Genomic DNA, 18,955 nt, shown 5'->3' with positions numbered 1-18,955 from the left:
CGATCAGAGGTTACAAGAGGCCACCTTTGGTGAAAAAACTTTAACCTCCCCCCCGACCGGTACATCGTCCGGCATGGACACTTTTATAGCGGCTATGCTCGCCTGGAGCCAGTCAAAAGCCCGTCCCTTGCGTTTGCTGGGGAGCTGCAGGGGCCTGTTGAGGCACATGCTGTTGACGTGAACGAGCGCACTGGGGCTTAGCCTGAGCAGGCTGTCGGGAAGGTGGATTGTACCTACGCCTATTAGAAGCATAGGGAGCATTCCTCCTTCCACCATAAAAATGTCTCTACCTGATGAGGTAGATGCTGAAGGCGTCCGGTGGGAGAGTTTGTCGAAGGCGGTGTCCCGCTGGTGGTGCTGCTCGACCACCCGTTCGACCTTCTCACCAAAAATATTATCCCCCCGGCAAGGAGCATCCGCAATCCGCTGCTGGACTCTATTTTCCAGGTCAGAGGCACGCAGCCATGAGAGTCTGCGCATCACTATCCCTTGAACAGCGGCCCTGGACGCAACATCAAAAGTGTCGTAAGCACTCCTAGACAGGAATTTTCGACACACCTTCGGCTGTCTGACCACCTCCTGAAAAGGCTTGGCCTGCTCCAACGGGAGCTTATCGACCAAGTCTGCCAGCTACCGCACATTGTTCCGCAAGTGGATGCTCGTGTAGAGCTGGTACGACTGAATCTTGGACACGAGCATAGCAGAATGATAGGCCTTCCTCCCAAAAGAGTCCAGAGTTCTAGACTCCCGCCCCGGGGGCGCCAAGGCGTAAGTAATCCCGAGAACTCTTGGCTCTCTTGAGAGCAGAATCCACAATGCCAGAGTCATGAGGCAACTGGGTCTTCATGAACTCTGGGTCCCCGTGGATCCTATACTGGGACTCAATCTTTTTGGGGATGGAGGGATTAGTTAATGGATTCGCTTAGTTCGTCAGCAATGTCTGTTTCAGGACATTATGCAGAGGAACAGTGGACAATTCCTTAGGTGGCGAAGGATAGTCCAGGACCTCAAACATCTCGGCCCTGGGCTCATCCTCAGTAACCACAGGTAAGGGAATGGCCGTAGACATTTCCTGGACAAAGGAAGAGAAAGACAGACTCTCAGGAGGAGAAAACTTTCTCTCTGGCGAAGGAGTAGAATCAGAAGGAAGACCACAAGACTCCTCATCAGAGAAATATCTTGGCTCTTCCTCTTCTTCCCACGAGGCCTCCCCTTCGGTATCGGACACGACACTTCAGTCTGAAGCTGGGCCCGTCTCAACGCCGAGAAACCATGTCCTCGATGGCGATGCCGAGAAGATGACTCCCTCGCCACCGGCGACGAAGCTCCCTCCAGCGACGTCAACAGGGAGTCAACTTGGGTGGCAGCCGAGGCCGATGCCGCAACTGCCGCATCTCTCAACGGTAACGACGGCGCAAGGATGGCTTGGAGGCGCTCGTCTGAAGTGTCTGTCGAGCAAGGATGTGGGGTCGGTACAGGCGACGAAGTCAGAATCTGCCTGGGGCGCGGAAGCGGTACCAGGCTGTCCGGAGAAGAGCGCATCGACACCTCCTGTATGGAGGGTGAGCGGTCCTCCCAGCGTCGACGCTTCACGGGTGCCGAATCCTTCGGCATCCCGGAGCTCTCGGTACCATGACGGGAAAGTGACCGATGACGATGCTTCTTTGCCTTCGCATGAAGCACGTCACCGGTACCTACCGGTACCGACGAGGACGTGAAATCCACACGCCTCCTCGGGGCTGGGTCTGAAAGAGGTCAGTCGGGGGGGGCCTGTACCGCAGGAGTCCTCGAGGCAGGTGGAAGGTCTCTGGACAGCCATTACCTGCACTCCTGACGTCGATGCACTCTCCGGTGCCAACATCGATACCGTCCCCGACGATCTCGGTACCGCTATCGACGTCGATGCGGAAGGACCGGGCACAGCTTGGAACGGGTGCTCCCACTGAGCCAATCTCGACGCTTGTGTCTGCTTTTTTAGGCGAAGACACAGAGTACAAGCGTCGGGGCGATGACCAGCCCAAAGACACTGAATACACGAAGCGTGTAGATCAGTGGCTGAGTTTGCCCGGCTGCACTGCGTGCACTTCTTGAAGCCGCTGGCGATCTTCGAGGTCATGGACGGAAAAATTGCAGCGGCGAAGTCAAAACCCGCGATGGTGCCAAAAGAAGGGCACAAAAAAGGGAAAAAACCTGTACGGGCGGCCAAAATGGCCGCTCGCAACAACAAAAGGAAACTTATGGGGATAAACTATGAAATAAAGGAAAAAGTTAACTTTTTTTTTTAAAGAATGAAGAAACACGAGCGACTCGCTCAGAAAACAATGAAAAGCGGCGAAAACCCGTGAAAACGCTGTGAGGGCTCTCTCTGGGGCACAGAACAGCCAAAAAACAGCCGCACTGAGCCACGGAAAAAAAGGGACTGAGGCACGTTTGCGCTACGGACGGGAAGACGGTTGCACATGCGCGCGAGGGCTCTAGCAAGCTTTGTTGCTAGGATGATTTCCGATCCTGGGGCTGCCGTTGGACGTCACCCATATGTGAGAACAAGCAACCTGCTTGTCCTCGGAGAACTCCCTTTACAGCTATGCAACTACATTTTCATTGCAACTGCTTCATTAGGTGTCAAAAGTTCCACATGGAAAATGGAAGTTTTTGATTATAATATTCAAGAATAACGATGGGCTGGCAATTTCAAATCCCACCATTTTGTGACATTAAGAAGGCGTACGTAAGAGCTAGGGACTTTTTGATAGAAGTCCCAGTGTTTTGGAATAGCTTTCTAGTAAAGATGAGAAAGGATACGAAAAATCTGTTTGGTAGGAAGAAAATAAAAGCCTGGTTATTATCTGAACTACTGGCCAAATGGGATGAATCTACTTGGGGGAAACCTTTGGTCCCATAACTGGCTGGAAAGGGACCTAGAGGTGTGAGTTCTTTGGTGGGATGAGGGTAGTGGTTTTGGACCCAGGGTTTGATACTTGTGGGGTAAAAGTCTAGTATATTTAAAATTGGATTATGAGAGGTTTTATTTACTGTTTTACAGTATTTTTGTACACCACACTGAACACTGATAACTTCCTAAAAGTCCATAAGCCATTATTAAGATGGACTTGGGGAAAATCCACTGCATAAAATGTATTGTATGGTTCTGAGCCCTTGCTAGGTACCTGTTGGAAACAGGATGCTGGGCTTGATGGACCTTTGGTCTGTCCCAGTATGACAATGCTTGTGTAACCTCTGTAAGGTCAGGAGTGCAGTAAATAAAACCATTATGATGAAGGTTGGTGTTACTTCTAGTTTAGTAACACCCTCTAACCTACGTCTGAATTTCCTACTTAGGGGAATGCCTCTTATTACATGGATGCTTCCAAAATCTTTTGCAAAATCTAATCTGTTCTTCTGATTTAATCATTGTGGTCAAAGCCTTGAACACTTATGATTTTATATTTAAATTTTTTATTAAAGTATAAAAAGGAACAATATGCTGTGCAACTGTTGTTTATAAATCACAAATAGAAAACAATAACAACAACCAGATATAATAACCCCCCACCCCCACCCCACCCCTCTACCCTTCCAATCCCAACAATAGTTGACTTCTACTATCCCAAGGAATCCTAATCCACCCTGTTAAAATGTTCAGAGGTCGCTTTACTCATACTACCCCTCTCCTCAAGTCGCTTCACTGGCTCCCTATCCGTTTTCGCATCCTGTTCAAACTTCTTCTACTAACCTATAAATGTACTCACTCTGCTGCTCCCCGTATTTCTCCACACTCGTCCTTCCCTACACCCCTTCCCGTGCACTCCGCTCCATGGATAAATCCTTCTTATCTGTTCCCTTCTCCACTACTGCCAACTCCAGACTTCGCGCCTTCTGTCTCGCTGCACCCTACGCCTGGAATAAACTTCTGAAGCACTGACTGCCCGAACCGACTGTCGCGTCGGGTATCCTGCTGAAGGCAGTAATGAGATGTGAATGTGTGGACAGATGACCACGTCGCAGCTTTGCAGATCTCTTCAATAGTGGCTGACTTCAAGTGGGCCACTGACGCAGCCATGGCTCTGACATTGTGAGCCGTGACATGACCCTCAAGAGCCAGCCCAGCCTGGGCGTAAGTGAAGGAAATGCAATCTGCTAGCCAATTGGATATGGTGCGTTTCCCGACAGCCACTCCCCTCCTGTTGGGATCAAAAGAAACAAACAATTGGGCGGACTGTCTGTTGGGCTGTGTCCGCTCCAGATAGAAGGCCAATGCTCTTTTGCAGTCCAATGTGTGTAGCTGACGTTCAGCAGGGCAGGAATGAGGACGGGGAAAAAATGTTGGCAAGACAATTGACTGGTTCAGATGGAACTCCGACACTACATTCGGCAAGAACTTAGGGTGAGTGCGGAGGACTACTCTGTTATGATGAAATTTGGTGTAAGGGGCCTGGGCTACCAGGGCCTGAAGCTCACTGACTCTACGAGCTGAAGTAACTGCCACCAAGAAAATGACCTTCCAGGTCAAGTACTTCAGATGGCAGGAGTTCAGTGGCTCAAAAGGAGGTTTCATCAGCTGGGTGAGAACGACATTGAGATCCCATGACACTGTAGGAGGTTTGACGGGGGGCTTTGACAAAAGCAAACCTCTGATGAAGCGAACAACTAAAGGCTGTCCTGAGATCGGCTTACCTTCCACACGGTAATGGTATGCACTGATTGCGCTAAGGTGAACCCTTACCGAGTTGGTCTTGAGACCAGACTCAGACAAGTGCAGAAGTTAGTCAAGCAGGGTCTGTGTAGGACAAGAGCGAGGATCTAAGGCCTTGCTGTCACACCAGACGGCAAACCTCCTCCATAAAAAGAAGTAACTCCTCTTAGTGGAATCTTTCCTGGAAGCAAGCAAGATACGGGAGACACCCTCTGACAGACCCAAAGAGGCAAAGTCTACGCTCTCAACATCCAGGCCGTGAGAGCCAGAGACCGGAGGTTGGGATGCAGAAGCGCCCCTTCGTCCTGTGTGATGAGGGTCGGAAAACACTCCAATCTCCACGGTTCTTCGGAGGACAACTCCAGAAGAAGAGGGAACCAGATCTGACGCGGCCAAAACGGAGCAATCAGAATCATGGTGCCTCGGTCTTGCTTGAGTTTCAACAAAGTCTTCCCCACCAGAGGTATGGGAGGATAAGCATACAGCAGGCCTTCCCCCCAAGCCAGTAGGAAGGCATCCGATGCCAGTCTGCCGTGGGCCTGAACTCTGGAACAGAACTGAGGGACCTTGTGGTTGGCTCGAGATGCAAAGAGATCTACCAAGGGGGTGCCCCACACCTGGAAGATCTGGCGCACTACTCTGTAGTTGAGCGACCACTCGTGAGGTTGCATAATCCTGCTCAACCTGTCGGCCAGACTGTTGTTTACGCCTGCCAGATATGTGGCTTGGAGCCACATGCCGTAACGGCGAGCCCAGAGCCACATGCTGACGGCTTCCTGACACAGGGGGCGAGATCCGGTGCCCCCCTGCTTGTTGATGTAATACATGGCAACCTGGTTGTCTGTCTGAATTTGGATAATTTGATGGGACAGCCGATCTCTGAAAGCCTTCAGAGCGTTCCAGACCGCTCGTAACTCCAGGAGATTGATCTGCAGATCGCGTTCCTGGAGGGACCAGCTTCCCTGGGTGTGAAGCCCATCGACATGAGCTCCCCACCCTAGGAGAGACGCATCCGTAGTCAGCACTTTTTGCGGCTGAGGAATTTGGAAAGGGCGTCCCAGAGTCAAATTGGACCAAATCGTCCACCAATACAGGGATTTGAGAAAACTCGTGGACAGGTGGATCACGTCTTCTAGATCCCCAGCAGCTTGAAACCACTGGGAAGCTAGGGTCCATTGATTAGATCGCATGTGAAGGCGGGCCATGGGAGTCACATGAACTGTGGAGGCCATGTGGCCCAGCAATCTCAACATCTGCCGAGCTGTGATCTGCTGGGACGCTCGCAACCGACAGACGAGGGACAACAAGTTGTTGGCTCTCGTCTCTAGGAGATAGGCACGAGCCGTCCGAGAATCCAGCAGAGCTCCTATGAATTCGAGTCTTTGCACTGGGAGAAGGTGGGACTTTGGATAATTTATCACAAACCCCAGTAGCTCCAGGAGGCGAACAGTCATCTGCATGGACTGTAGAGCTCCTGCCTCGGATGTGTTCTTCACCAGCCAATCGTCGAGATAGGGGAACACGTGCACTCCCAGCCTGCGAAGCACCGCTGCTACTACAGCCAGGCACTTCGTGAACACTCTGGGCGCAGAGGCGAGCCCAAAGGGTAGCACACAGTACTGGAAGTGACGTGTGCCCAGCTGAAATCGCAGATACTGCCTGTGAGCTGGCAGTATCGGGATGTGCGTATAGGCGTCCTTCAAGTCCAGAGAGCATAGCCAATCGTTTTCCTGAATCATGGGAAGAAGGGTGCCCAGGGAAAGCATCCTGAACTTTTCCTTGACCAGATATTTGTTCAGGGCCTTTAGGTCTAGGATGGGACGCATCCCCCCTGTTTTCTTTTCCACAAGGAAGTACCTGGAATAGAATCCCAGCCCTTCTTGCCCGGATGGCACGGGCTCGACCGCATTGGCGCTGAGAAGGGCGGAGAGTTCCTCTGCAAGTACCTGTAGGATTGAGCTCCCGGTGGGCAATTTGGAGGTTTCGAGGCCAAATTGAGGGTGTATCCTTGCCGGACTATTTGAAGAACCCAACGGTCGGAGGTTACAAGAGGCCACCTTTGGTGAAAAACTTTCAACCTCCCCCCGACCGGCAGATCGCCCGGCACTGACACGTTGATGTCGGCTATGCTCTGCTGGAGCCAGTCAAAAGCTCGCCCCCTGCTTTTGCTGGGGAGCTGTGGGGCCTTGCTGAGGCGCACGCTGCTGACGAGAGCGAGCGCGCTGGGGCTTAGCCTGGGCCGCAGGCTGTCGAGAAGGAGGATTGTACCTAAGCTTGCCAGAAGAGTAGGGAACAGTCTTCCTTCCCCCATAAAAACGTCTACCTGAGGAGGTAGATGCTGAAGGCTGCCGGCGGGAGAACTTGTTGAAAGCGGTATCCTGCTGGTGGAGCTGTTCTACCACCTGTTCGACTTTCTCTCCAAAAATGTTGTCCGCTCGGCAAGGGGAGCGCAATCCGCTGCTGGATCCTATTCTCCAGGTCGGAGGCACGCAGCCATGAGAGTCTGCGCATCACCACACCTTGAGCAGCGGCCCTGGATGCAACATCAAAGGTATCATATACCCCTCTGGCCAGGAATTTTCTGCACGCCTTCAGCTGCCTGACCACCTCCTGAAATGGCTTGGCTTGCTCAGGAGGGAGCTTGTCCACCAAGCCTGCCAACTGCCGCACATTGTTCCGCATATGGATGCTCGTGTAGAGCTGGTAGGACTGAATCTTGGCCACGAGCATAGAAGAATGGTAGGCCTTCCTCCCAAAGGAGTCTAAGGTTCTAGTCTTTGCCCGGGGGCGCCGAAGCATGCTCCCGAGAACTCTTAGCCTTCTTTAGGGCCAGATCCACCACACCAGAGTCGTGAGGCAACCGAGTGCGCATCAGCTCTGGGTCCCCATGGATCCGGTACTGGGACTCGATCTTCTTGGGAATGTGGGGATTAGTTAAAGGCTTGGTCCAGTTCGCCAGCAATGTCTTTTTTAGGACATGATGCATGGGTACTGTGGACGCTTCCTTAGGTGGAGAAGGATAGTCCAAGAGCTCAAACATTTCAGCTCTGGGCTCATCCTTCATGACCACAGGGAAGGGGATGGCCGTAGACATCTCCCGGACAAAGGCCGCAAAAGACAGACTCTCGGGAGGAGAAAGCTGCCTTTCAGGGGAGGGAGTGGGATCAGAAGGAAGGCCATCAGACTCCTCGTCACAGAAATATCTGATGTCCTCCTCCCACGAGGCCTCACCATCGGTATCAGACACAACTTCATGAACCTGTGTCTGAAGCCGTGCCCGACTCGACTCCGTGGAAACACGGCCACGGTGGGAGCGTCGAGAGGTAGACTCCCTCGCCAGCACCGGCGAAGCTCCCTCCGCCAACGTAGTCAGGGAGCCTTCCTGGGAGGCGACCGCAAGCGGCACCGGTCGGAGACCTCACCCCGGGCAAGGGGCCAGCTGGCGCCTCACTCGACGGTACCGGTGGCGCAAGCACCCCCGGTACTGGAGGGGAAGGGCGCAACAGCTCTCCCAGGATCTCTGGGAGAACGGCCCGGAGACTCTCGTGCAGAGCGGCTGTGGAGAAAGACATGGAAGCCGATGCAGGCGTCGAGGTCAGAGTCTGTTCCTGGCGTGGAGGCTGTTCCGGGCTGTCCAAGGTGGAGCGCATCGACACCTCCTGAACAGAGGGTGAGCGGTCCTCCCGGTGCCGATGCCTACTGGGTGCCGACTCCCTCGGCGACCCAGAGCTCTCGGTACCGATGCGGGAAGGTGACCGGTGTCGATGCTTCTTTGATTTTTTCAAACGAAGCATGTCACCGGAGCTTCCCGGTACCGACGAGGAGGACGTAGAATCCAGCCGTCTCTTCCTCGGGGCCGAGGCCGAAGAAGGTCGGTCTCGGGGGGGCTGTACCGCAGGAGCCCTCAGGGTAGGAGGAGGCTCACCGCCACCAGCAGGGGAATGGACAGCCCTCACCTGCACTCCAGTCGAACCACCACCGTCCGACGACATCAGGAACAGCGGAGGTCCCAGTACCACCGACGCCGACGCAGCCTTCCGATGTCTCGGTACTGACGATGCAGAGGGTCGATACCTCGATGCCGTCTATGCTGAGGTCGAAGGTCTTGATGCTGTCGACGTCGATGCACTCGATGCCTCCAGTGCTGTTGTCGACGAAGAGCCCGAGAACAACACGTTCCACTGGGTCAACCTCGCTACCTGAGTCCTCTTCTGTAAAATAGCACAAAGACTGCAGGCCTGCGGGCGGTGCCCAGCCCCCGGACACTGAAGACACGACGTGTGCCTATCAGTGAGCGAGATTACCCGGGCGCACTGGGTGCACTTCTTGAAGCCGCTGGGAGACTTTGATGACATGGGCGGAAAAATCACGCCGGCGAAATCAAAATTTGCGATGGTGACGAAGGGCACCAAAAATAAGGAAGAGAGAAAAACCCGTACCGAGGCCACAAAAAAGGCCTACCCCGAAAGTGAAAGGAAACTTACGTCGGGGAAACAAACTAAACACACGGGAAGGGACAAAGACCGAGGTCTTTCTTTTTTTTTTTTGCGAAATCGCGAAGACGCGCGAGTGTCAACTTGAGGGGCGTGAAACGGCGGCAAAACACGACCGTCCCGAGCGCGGACAAAAGAAGACTGACGAACACGAGCCGGTTCGGGCGGGAAGAAGGCCGCGCATGCGCGGTGTGCATGGGCGCGCGAGGACTAGCAAAGGCCTTTGCTAGTGAAGTTTCCGACTGGAGGGGCTGCCGTGGACGTCACCCATCAGTGAGAACAAGCAGCCTGCTTGTCCTCGGAGAAATATTATTGTCTGCATCACTCAAACATAATAACAGTCCCGTTCGTTAACAAGCTTCAAAGTAGAAAATGACACGGGGATAAATTCTGTCCCTGTCCCCACGGACTCTGTCCCTATCCCTGTGGTTACCGCGTGTCCTCGTCCCCGTGTCATTCTCTATTGTGAATAGCTCTCAGCCAAGGACATCACTACATTGACTGGACTAAGTAAACTGGGAGAGGAGGTAAAAGGAGAACAATCCCTAGGCAGTTATAAATGAAGACTCATGGTGCCAGATCCGTTATCTAGTACCAACTGAGCTGGAAGTGCAAAGAAGCTGCGGGAAACCCATGGGTCAAAATGAAAGAAGTGTTACACATTTAGACAAGTTTTTTGAAAAACAAAAAGAGATTGTAAAAAGACAGGATTATTTTGGGTAATTGGTTCAGTAAGTTGTAAATGTAGGCGTTTCCGCTAATTAAGTGTTCTTTCAGGGTGCAAAAATACATTTATATCCCATATTTTCCTACTGATCACAGGCTCAAAGTCAGTGTTTATCAGTGTTTTCACTCCACAGGTCCTATTGCTGGGTATCTTTCCCAGTAAAATTAAATATATATATTTATGTCACATGGAGTCATCAGCACAGAAAAAGCCATAGCATGCACCTGGAGTAAACCCTATGGCCACCTGGAGGGTCTGGCCCAGCACTGCCCAGGCCCACCTGCACCTGCTCATACACTGGAATACCCTCCACCCCCGCCTGCTGGGTCTCACTTGCCTCTGGACAAGCTCTCCCAGCTGCAAGTTATGTCCCCGGTGGTTTCTAGGGGCACTAGGGCCACAATGCTAGTTCCTAGAAAACACCCACAGACAGAGAACACAAACTGCCAGGATTCTTAGTCAGTCTAGGACAACAGAGCTAACAAACTAATAGGTTTATTATTTTTAAAAAAGTAGAATAGCGAACAGTAAAATTTAAACAGAAAACAGGAACAGGTAAAATAACAAGGATTTGGTGTTAAATCCAGCTGAACACTTTATCTGGAGTGGTCAGGAAAAAGAAACTGCTCACAGGAATTGAACATGGCCTCAGCACAGAGGTCTACTCTCCTCCACACTCCCAACTGAGACTAAGGAGTTCTAGTATATTCTGGGCTAGGTCTTTGGCTTCAACGCCAATCAGGGGACAGAGCATTAGAACTAAGGATGTTTGACCAATGACACTGCAGGTAATTTTTCTCTTTTGGGGAATGTAGCTGAAAAGAAAACAGACCTTTGTTGCAGGAGGATACAAGACAAGACAGGGAAGAGGTGAGAGAGGACTACGAGAAATGGTGTTTTTTCTGGTGTTTCCAGTAAACTCCTATTTGAACTTTTTTGCATCAGGCGTATTTCTATCAGCATTCATCAGTTGAAAATGTAAGATCATGAGCCCTGATTTCACATAGAGCTACCATAAGGGGCCCTTTCCTAAGAGCAGCTTGTCACAGAGTATCAAAAGGAAGATTACCACCACCATGAGGGATCCAAACTATATAGGTCAGCGATTACCTTAGCCAGGGTGGAGACAGAATGAATTTTTCTTTTATTTGTCACTATACTGTCAGTCAGGTCAGCCACAGACAGACCCACAGACCAAGACTTTTGACTTTTTCCCTTCAGTATTTCCAAAGCTCTGCAAACAAGACAGGAGGATTTTTTAAATAAAATTTTCACCAAAATTCATTTTAGCCCTAGTGGTGAATAGAGTAAAAAGCCTATATAACAACATTATAAAAAACTGATAATTTGGGAATATTTGTTAAAAAGAAAGAAATTAATACCCAGCACAGATGAAAAAGGACATTAGAAAGGCATCACCATCTGTAAAAAAAAAGAACTCTATAATGGAAGCTTGTTAAAGAATACTTCTGCTACTATATTGACAGAAATTGTTCTCACATTCTAACCAATGAACAGGGGTCAACCAATTTATTATAGTTAACTGTAAAAGTTGTATCAAACTACATAAACAATTTAATCTAGAAGGCAAGATTTCTGTTTGTCATAGGCAAGCTCTTTTATAGAGACCATTGAGGCCAGTCTGATGGTCAGGTGCTTAGTGTTGTGAACTGCCATGCAGGTGGTCACTGATTCAATCTCTGAGTCAAAGTTCTACTCTTTCGGTACGCTAGGGAAATGCTGCAGATGCTCCCAGAGATGGTAGGGAATAATTGTCGAGGGTGGTCAATGGACACTCCAACACAGGGACTGGTGCTTAAAAGTTGCTTTATTGAGTGCTAATATACCAGGACACGATACGGTCCGTGTTTTGGCGTAATGAAATTCCTGCCTCAGGGGTCACAATGAGGGGCATAATCGAACGGGACGCCCAAGTTTTCCTGGGGCCGTCCTCGCAGGACGGCTCCATGAAGGGGCGGGGAAATCTGTATTATCGAAACAAGATGGGCGTCCATCTTTCGTTTCGATAATACGGTCGGGGACGCCCAAATCGCAACATTTAGGTCGTCCTTAGAGATGGTCGTCCCCGGTTTTTGGCGATAATGGAAACCAAGAACGCCTATCTCAAAAACGACCAAATCCAAGCCATTTGGTTGTGGGAGGAGCCAGCATTCGTAGTGCACTGGTCCCCCTCACATGCCAGGACACCAACCGGGCAACCTAGGGGGCACTGCAGTGGACTTCACAAATTGCTCCCAGGTGAATAACTCCCTTACCTTGTGTGCTGAGCCCCCCAAAAAGTGAATGATACATACCTGTAGCAGGTGTTCTCCGAGGACAGCAGGCTGATTGTTCTCACGACTGGGTGACGTCCGCGGCAGCCCCCACCAACCGGAAAAGGCTTCGCGGGACGGTCGGCACGCAGGGCACGCCCACCGCGCATGCGCGGCCGTCTTCCCGCCCGTGCGCGACCGCTCCCGCCAGTTGAATGACAAGCAATAAAATATGAAACACAACTCCAAAGGGGAGGAGGGAGGGTAGGTGAGAACAATCAGCCTGCTGTCCTCGGAGAACACCTGCTACAGGTATGTATCATTCACTTTCTCCGAGGACAAGCAGGCTGCCTGTTCTCACAACTGGGGTATCCCTAGCTTTCAGGCTCACTCAAAACAAGAACCCAGGTCAATTGAACCTCGCAACGGCGAGGGTACAACAGAAATTGACCTACGAAGAACAACTAACTGAGAGTGCAGCCTGACCAGAATAAATTCGGGTCCTGGAGGGTGGAGTTGGATTTACACCCCAAACAGATTCTGCAGCACCGACTGCCCGAACCGACTGTCGCGTCGGGTATCCTGCTGGAGGCAGTAATGTGATGTGAATGTGTGGACAGATGACCACGTCGCAGCCTTGCAAATCTCTTCAATAGTGGCTGACTTCAAGTGGGCCACTGACGCTGCCATGGCTCTGACACTATGAGCCGTGACATGACCCTCAAGAGCCAGCCCAGCCTGGGCGTAAGTGAAGGAAATGCAATCTGCTAGCCAATTGGAGATGGTGCGTTTCCCGACAGCGACCCCTAGCCTGTTAGGGTCGAAAGAAACAAACAATTGGGCGGACTGTCTGTGGGGCTGTGTCCGCTCCAAGTAGAAGGCCAATGCTCTCTTGCAGTCCAATGTGTGCAACTGACGTTCAGCAGGGCGGGTATGCGGCCTGGGGAAGGATGTTGGCAAGACAATTGACTGGTTAAGATGGAACTCCGACACCACCTTCGGCAGGAACTTTGGGTGGGTGCGGAGCACTACTCTGTTGTGATGAAATTTGGTATATGGAGCATGAGCTACTAGGGCTTGAAGCTCACTGACCCTACGAGCTGAAGTAACTGCCACCAAGAAAATGACCTTCCAGGTCAAGTACTTCAGATGGCAGGTATTCAGTGGCTCAAAAGGAGGGTTCATCAGCTGGGTGAGGACGACGTTGAGATCCCATGACACTGTAGAAGGCTTGATAGGGGGCTTTGACAAAAGCAAGCCTCTCATGAATCGAACGACTAAAGGCTCTCCAGAGATGGCTTTACCCTCCACACGATAATGGTAAGCACTAATCGCACTAAGGTGATTCCTTACTGAGTTGGTCTTGAGGCCAGACTCTGATAAGTGTAGAAGGTATTCAAGCAGGTTCTGTGCAGGGCAAGAACGAGGTTCTAGGGCCTTGCTGTCACACCAGACGGCAAACCTCCTCCACTTGAAAAAGTAACTCTTTTTAGTGGAATCCTTCCTGGAGGCAAGCAGGACCCGGGAGACACCCTCCGACAGACCCAACGCAGCGAAGTCTACACCCTCAACATCCAGGCCGTGAGAGCCAGAGACTGAAGGTTGGGGTGCAGTAACGCTCCGTCGTTCTGCGAAATGAGAGTCGGAAAACACTCCAATCTCCACGGTTCTTCTGAGGACAACTCCAGAAGAAGAGGGAACCAGATCTGACGGGGCCAAAAGGGCGCTATCAGAATCATGGTGCCGCGGTCGTGCTTGAGCTTCAGTAAGGTCTTCCCCACCAAAGGTATGGGAGGATAAGCATACAGGAGGCCGGTCCCCCAATGGAGGAGAAAGGCGTCCGACGCTAGCCTGCCGTGTGTCTGAAGTCTGGAACAGAACAGAGGCAGCTTGTGGTTGGTCTGAGAGGCGAAAAGGTCCACCGAGGGGGTGCCCCACTCTCGGAAGATCTTGCGTACCACTCTGGAATGGAGCGACCACTCGTGCGGTTGCATGACTCTGCTCAGTCTGTCGGCCAGACTGTTGTTTACGCCTGCCAGGTATGTGGCTTGGAGGAGCATGCCAAACTGGCACGCCCAGCGCCACAGCCCGACGGCTTCCTGACACAGGGGGCGAGATCCGGTGCCCCCCTGCTTGTTGACGTAATACATTGCAACCTGATTGTCTGTCCGAATTTGGATAATTTGGCAGGACAGCCGATCTCTGAAAGCCTTCAGCGCGTTCCAGATCGCTCGGAGCTCCAGGAGGTTGATCTGCAGATCCTTTTCCTGGAGGGACCACAGACCCTGGGTGTGAAGCCCATCGACATGAGCTCCCCAACCCAGGCGAGATGCATCCGTCGTCAGCACCTTCGTGGGCTGCGGAATTTGGAATGGACGTCCCAGGGTCAAATTGGTCCGGATGGTCCACCAGAGCAGTGAAGTGCGGCAACTGGTGGAGTGGCGGATGACATCTTCTAGATTCCCGGTGGCTTGGAACCACTGGGAAGCTAGGGTCCATTGAGCAGATCTCATGTGAAGACGAGCCATGGGAGTCACATGAACTGTGGAGGCCATATGACCCAGAAGTCTCAACATCTGCCGAGCTGTGACCTGCTGAGACGCTCTGGTCTGCGAAGCGAGGGACAGGAGGTTGTTGGCCCTCGCTTCGGGAAGGAAGGCCTGAGCCGTCTGGGTATTCAGCAGAGCTCCTATGAATTCCAGAGACTGGGTTGGCTGGAGATGGGACTTTGGGTAATTTATCACAAACCCCAGCAGCTCCAGGAGTTGAATAGTGCACTGCATGGACCGGAGGGCTCCTGCCTCCGAGGTGTTCTTGACCAGCCAATCGTCGAGATATGGGAACACGTGCACTCCCAGCCTGCGTAGGTACGCCGCCACCACCACGAGGCACTTTGTAAACACTCGTGGGGCGGAGGCGAGCCCAAAGGGCAGCACACAATACTGAAAGTGCCGTGCGCCCAGGCGGAATCTGAGATACTGTCTGTGAGCTGGCAGTATCGGGATGTGAGTATATGCATCCTTTAAATCCAGGGAACATAGCCAATCGTTTTTCTGAATCATTGGCAGAAGGGTGCCCAAGGAAAGCATCCTGAACTTTTCTTTGGCCAGGAATTTGTTCAGGCCTCTCAGGTCTAGGATGGGACGCATCCCCCCTGTTTTCTTTTCCACAAGGAAGTACCTGGAATAGAATCCCTGCCCTTCCTGCCCGGGTGGTACGGGCTCGACCGCATTGGCGCTGAGAAGGGCGGAGAGTTCCTCTGCAAGTACCTGCTTGTGATGGGAGCTGAAGGATTGAGCTCCCGGAGGACAATTTGGAGGCAGGGAGGCCAAATTCAGGGCGTATCCGCACCACACTATTTGGAGAACCCACTGGTCGGAGGTTATGAGAGGCCACCTTTGGTGAAAAAATTTTAACCTCCCCCCGACCGGCAGATCGTCCGGTACGGACACTTTGAGGGCGGCTATGTTCCCGTGGATCCAGTCAAAAGCCCGTCCCTGGCTTTTGCTGTGGAGGCGCAGGGGGCTGCTTAGGCGCACGCTGTTGACGGGAACGAGCGTGCTGGGGCTGTCCCTGTGCCTGACGAGGCCTTCGGGCCGGCTGGTTGTACCTACGCTTTGCAAAAGAATAGGGTGTAGCCTGCCGGGCCCGGGAAAAACGTCCACCTGCTGAGGTGGATGCTGAAGGCGCCCGGTGGGAGAGCTTGTCGAGAGCGGTTTCCCGCTGATGCAGTTGGTCCACCATCTGCTCGACCTTCTCACCAAAAATGTTATCCCCCCGGCAAGGGACGTCGGCCAGTCTCTGCTGGGTGCGGTTGTCCAGGTCAGAGGCACGCAGCCATGAGAGCCTGCGCATCACTATACCTTGGGCCGCAGCACGAGATGCCACGTCACAGGTGTCATAGATACCCCTGGACAGGAACTTTCTGCACGCCTTCAGCTGCCTGACCACCTCCTGATAAGGCCTGGACTGCTCCGGCGGGAGCTTCTCGACCAGGTCCGCCAGTTGCTGCACATAGGTCCGCATGTGAATGCTCATATAGAGCAGGTATGATTGGATGCGGGTCACGAGCATGGAGGATTGGTAGGCCTTCCTCCCAAACGAGTCCAGAGTGCGAGACTCCCGCCCCGGGGGCGCCGAGGCGGTATCCCTCGAACTCCGTGCCCTCTTGAGAGCAGAATCCACGACCGCTGAGTCATGGGGCAATTGTGGCCGCATTAGCTCTGGGTCGGAGTGGATCCTGTACTGGGACTCTGCTTTCTTGGGAATGGTGGGGTTAGTTAATGGTCGCACCCAGTTCCGAAGCAGCGTCTCCTTCAGGACATTGTGCAGCGGCACCGTGGAGGACTCTCTAGGTGGTGATGGATAGTCGAGGACCTCGAGCATCTCGGCCCTCGGCTCTTCCACAGAGACCACGGGGAAGGGAATGCTAATAGACATATCCCGCACAAAGGAGGCAAAGGAGAGACTCTCGGGAGGTGAGAGTTTCCTCTCCGGTGAAGGCGTGGGGTCCGAGGGAAGGCCCGTAGACTCCTCTGAGGAGAAATATCTAGGGTCCTCCTCTTCCCCCCACGAGTCCTCATCCTCGGTGTCGGACATAAGCTCATGTAGCTGAGTCCTGAACCGGGCCCGGCTCGACGTCGAGGCACCAAGGTCTCGGTGTCGTCGAGCGGTGGACTCCCGCGCCGGCGGGGACGGAGCTCCCTCCATCGACGTCGACTCCACCTGCGTGGCGGTCGAGACCGGCACCGCAAGCGGTGGCGGTGTCGACGGCCCCGGCGCCGGGCTAGAGCTCGCCGGCGCCACAGTCATCGGCGCCGAGGGCGCAAGCACCCCCCGGCGCCGGCACAGCCTGGCGCATCAGCCCTTCCAGGATCCCCGGAAGGATGGCTCTGAGGCACTCGTCCAGGCCCGCTGCCGGGAAAGGCGGTGGGGCCGGTAGGGGTGTCGGCGCCAGAAGCTGCTGGGGGCCAGGAGACGGCACCGAGGTGCCGGAACCCCGACGCGTCGGTACCTCCACAACCGACGGAGACCTCTCCTCTCGATGGTGACGCTTCGGCGTCGCCTCCTCTCCGATATCCGGATGCACCGAGGGCGACCGGTGACGACGCTTCTTATCTTTCTTACGATGCCCGTCACCGGCGCCGGAAGGCATGGAGGAGGAGGAGGTCAATCCCCCTCGGTCTCGAGGTACCGGGTCAGACAAGGTTCGGTCCCGTGGCCCACGAGCTGAGGGAGTGACCGGGGCCGACTGCCCACGCGGCCTCTCACCCCCACTCTCACCGGAGGACCGGCGGGCCGACGGGACCTGTTCTCCTGGGGTCGCTGCCATCGGTGCCGATGTCTCGGGCATCGATACCGGTACCAAAGGGCCGGGCGTCGATACCGATGCCTTCGAGGTCGACGTCGAGGGGCCGGCGCAAGTTCCAAAAAGACGGTCCCGCAGAACGTGCCTCGCAACCTGAGTCCGTTTCCGGAGACCGAGACACAGAGAACACGACTTGATATTGTGCTCCGGCCCGAGGCACTGGAGGCACCAAGCGTGGGTGTCGGTCTGCGAGATCGGCCGGCCGCAGCGACCACACTTTTTAAATCCACTCGGGACCTTCGAGGACATCGACGGAAAAATCGCGTCGGCGAAGTCAAAGTCGTCAATGGTGGCTGAAATCACACCACGAAAAGGAAAACGACCGTGCGGCCACTAGGCCGCAACGCAGCGTCCCCGCTGGAAGCGAGGGAAAAAGGGGAGCGCGTGCTCCAAACGCGCAGGGTTTCTTTTTTTTTTTTTTCAAAAAGAAACCGGACGGTAACTAAACCTAAATAAACAAAGAAAAAGCACGATCGGCGTAAACGCGATCGAAAATCCGGCGGCTGAATCAGAGAGAGCGGCGGGGCACGACTCTCTCCAGACGCGGAAAAAAAGGAACTGGCGGGAGCGGTCGCGCACGGGCGGGAAGACGGCCGCGCATGCGCGGTGGGCGTGCCCTGCGTGCCGACCGTCCCGCGAAGCCTTTTCCGGTTGGTGGGGGCTGCCGCGGACGTCACCCAGTCGTGAGAACAAGCAGCCTGCTTGTCCTCGGAGAACCCACTCCCCACAACTGTACACCACTACCATAGCCCTAAGAGGTGAAGGGGGGCACCTACATGAGGGTACAGTGGGTTTTGAAGGGCTCACATTTACCACCACAAGTGTAACAGGTGGGGGGGAAGATGGGCCTGGGTCCGCCTGCCTGAAGTGCACTGCACCCACTAAAACTGCTCCAGGGACCTGCATACTGCTGCCATGGAGCTGGGTATGACATTTGAGGCTGGCAAAACATTTTTTTTAAGTTTTTATTTTTAGGGTGGGAGGGGGTTGGTGACCACTGGAGGAATAAGGGGAGGTCATCCCCGATTCCCTCTGGCGGTCATCTGGTCAGTTCAGGCACCTTTTTGAGGCTCGGTCACAAGAAAAAAATGGACCAAGTAAAGTCGGCCAAGTGCTCGTCAGGGACGCCCTTCTTTTTTCCTTTACACTGGTAAACGGCATTTTTGTTACAAAGAATGTGAATGGTGTTCTTAGTTAAGTCATGGGTGCTGAATTCGAAAATGAAATCAGTTTTTGCCTAGCGGGCTCAGTTTTCTTGTAACACGCTACCCTTTTTATAAAAAATCCTTGAAAACGCTGCATTTTGGTACCCTGCTGTGCAGGGCCGCCGAGAGGGGTGGGGCGGGGGGACAAAATCTCCAGGGCCCGGGCCTTCAAGGGGGGCCCGGTGCCAGTCCCACC

The 18,955-nt window shown here is 53.5% G+C and overlaps 1 protein-coding gene across 4 annotated transcripts in view; it reads right to left on the bottom strand.

The window, feature by feature from the left end:
• Positions 1-18,955, bottom strand: part of UEVLD (UEV and lactate/malate dehyrogenase domains) — a 215,733-nt gene that overhangs the window by 28,347 nt on the left and 168,431 nt on the right. For all 4 annotated transcript variants that reach the window (XM_030201112.1, XM_030201115.1, XM_030201114.1 and 1 more), the window contains one exon: positions 11,024-11,147. In XM_030201112.1, the coding sequence (XP_030056972.1) occupies positions 11,024-11,147 (124 nt within the window). The remainder of the gene's footprint in view (positions 1-11,023; positions 11,148-18,955) is intronic.

Source organism: Microcaecilia unicolor, chromosome 4 (genome assembly GCF_901765095.1).
Source record: "Microcaecilia unicolor chromosome 4, aMicUni1.1, whole genome shotgun sequence".
NCBI lineage: Eukaryota > Metazoa > Chordata > Amphibia > Gymnophiona > Siphonopidae > Microcaecilia > Microcaecilia unicolor.
This window is presented reverse-complemented; position numbering and strand designations above follow the sequence as displayed.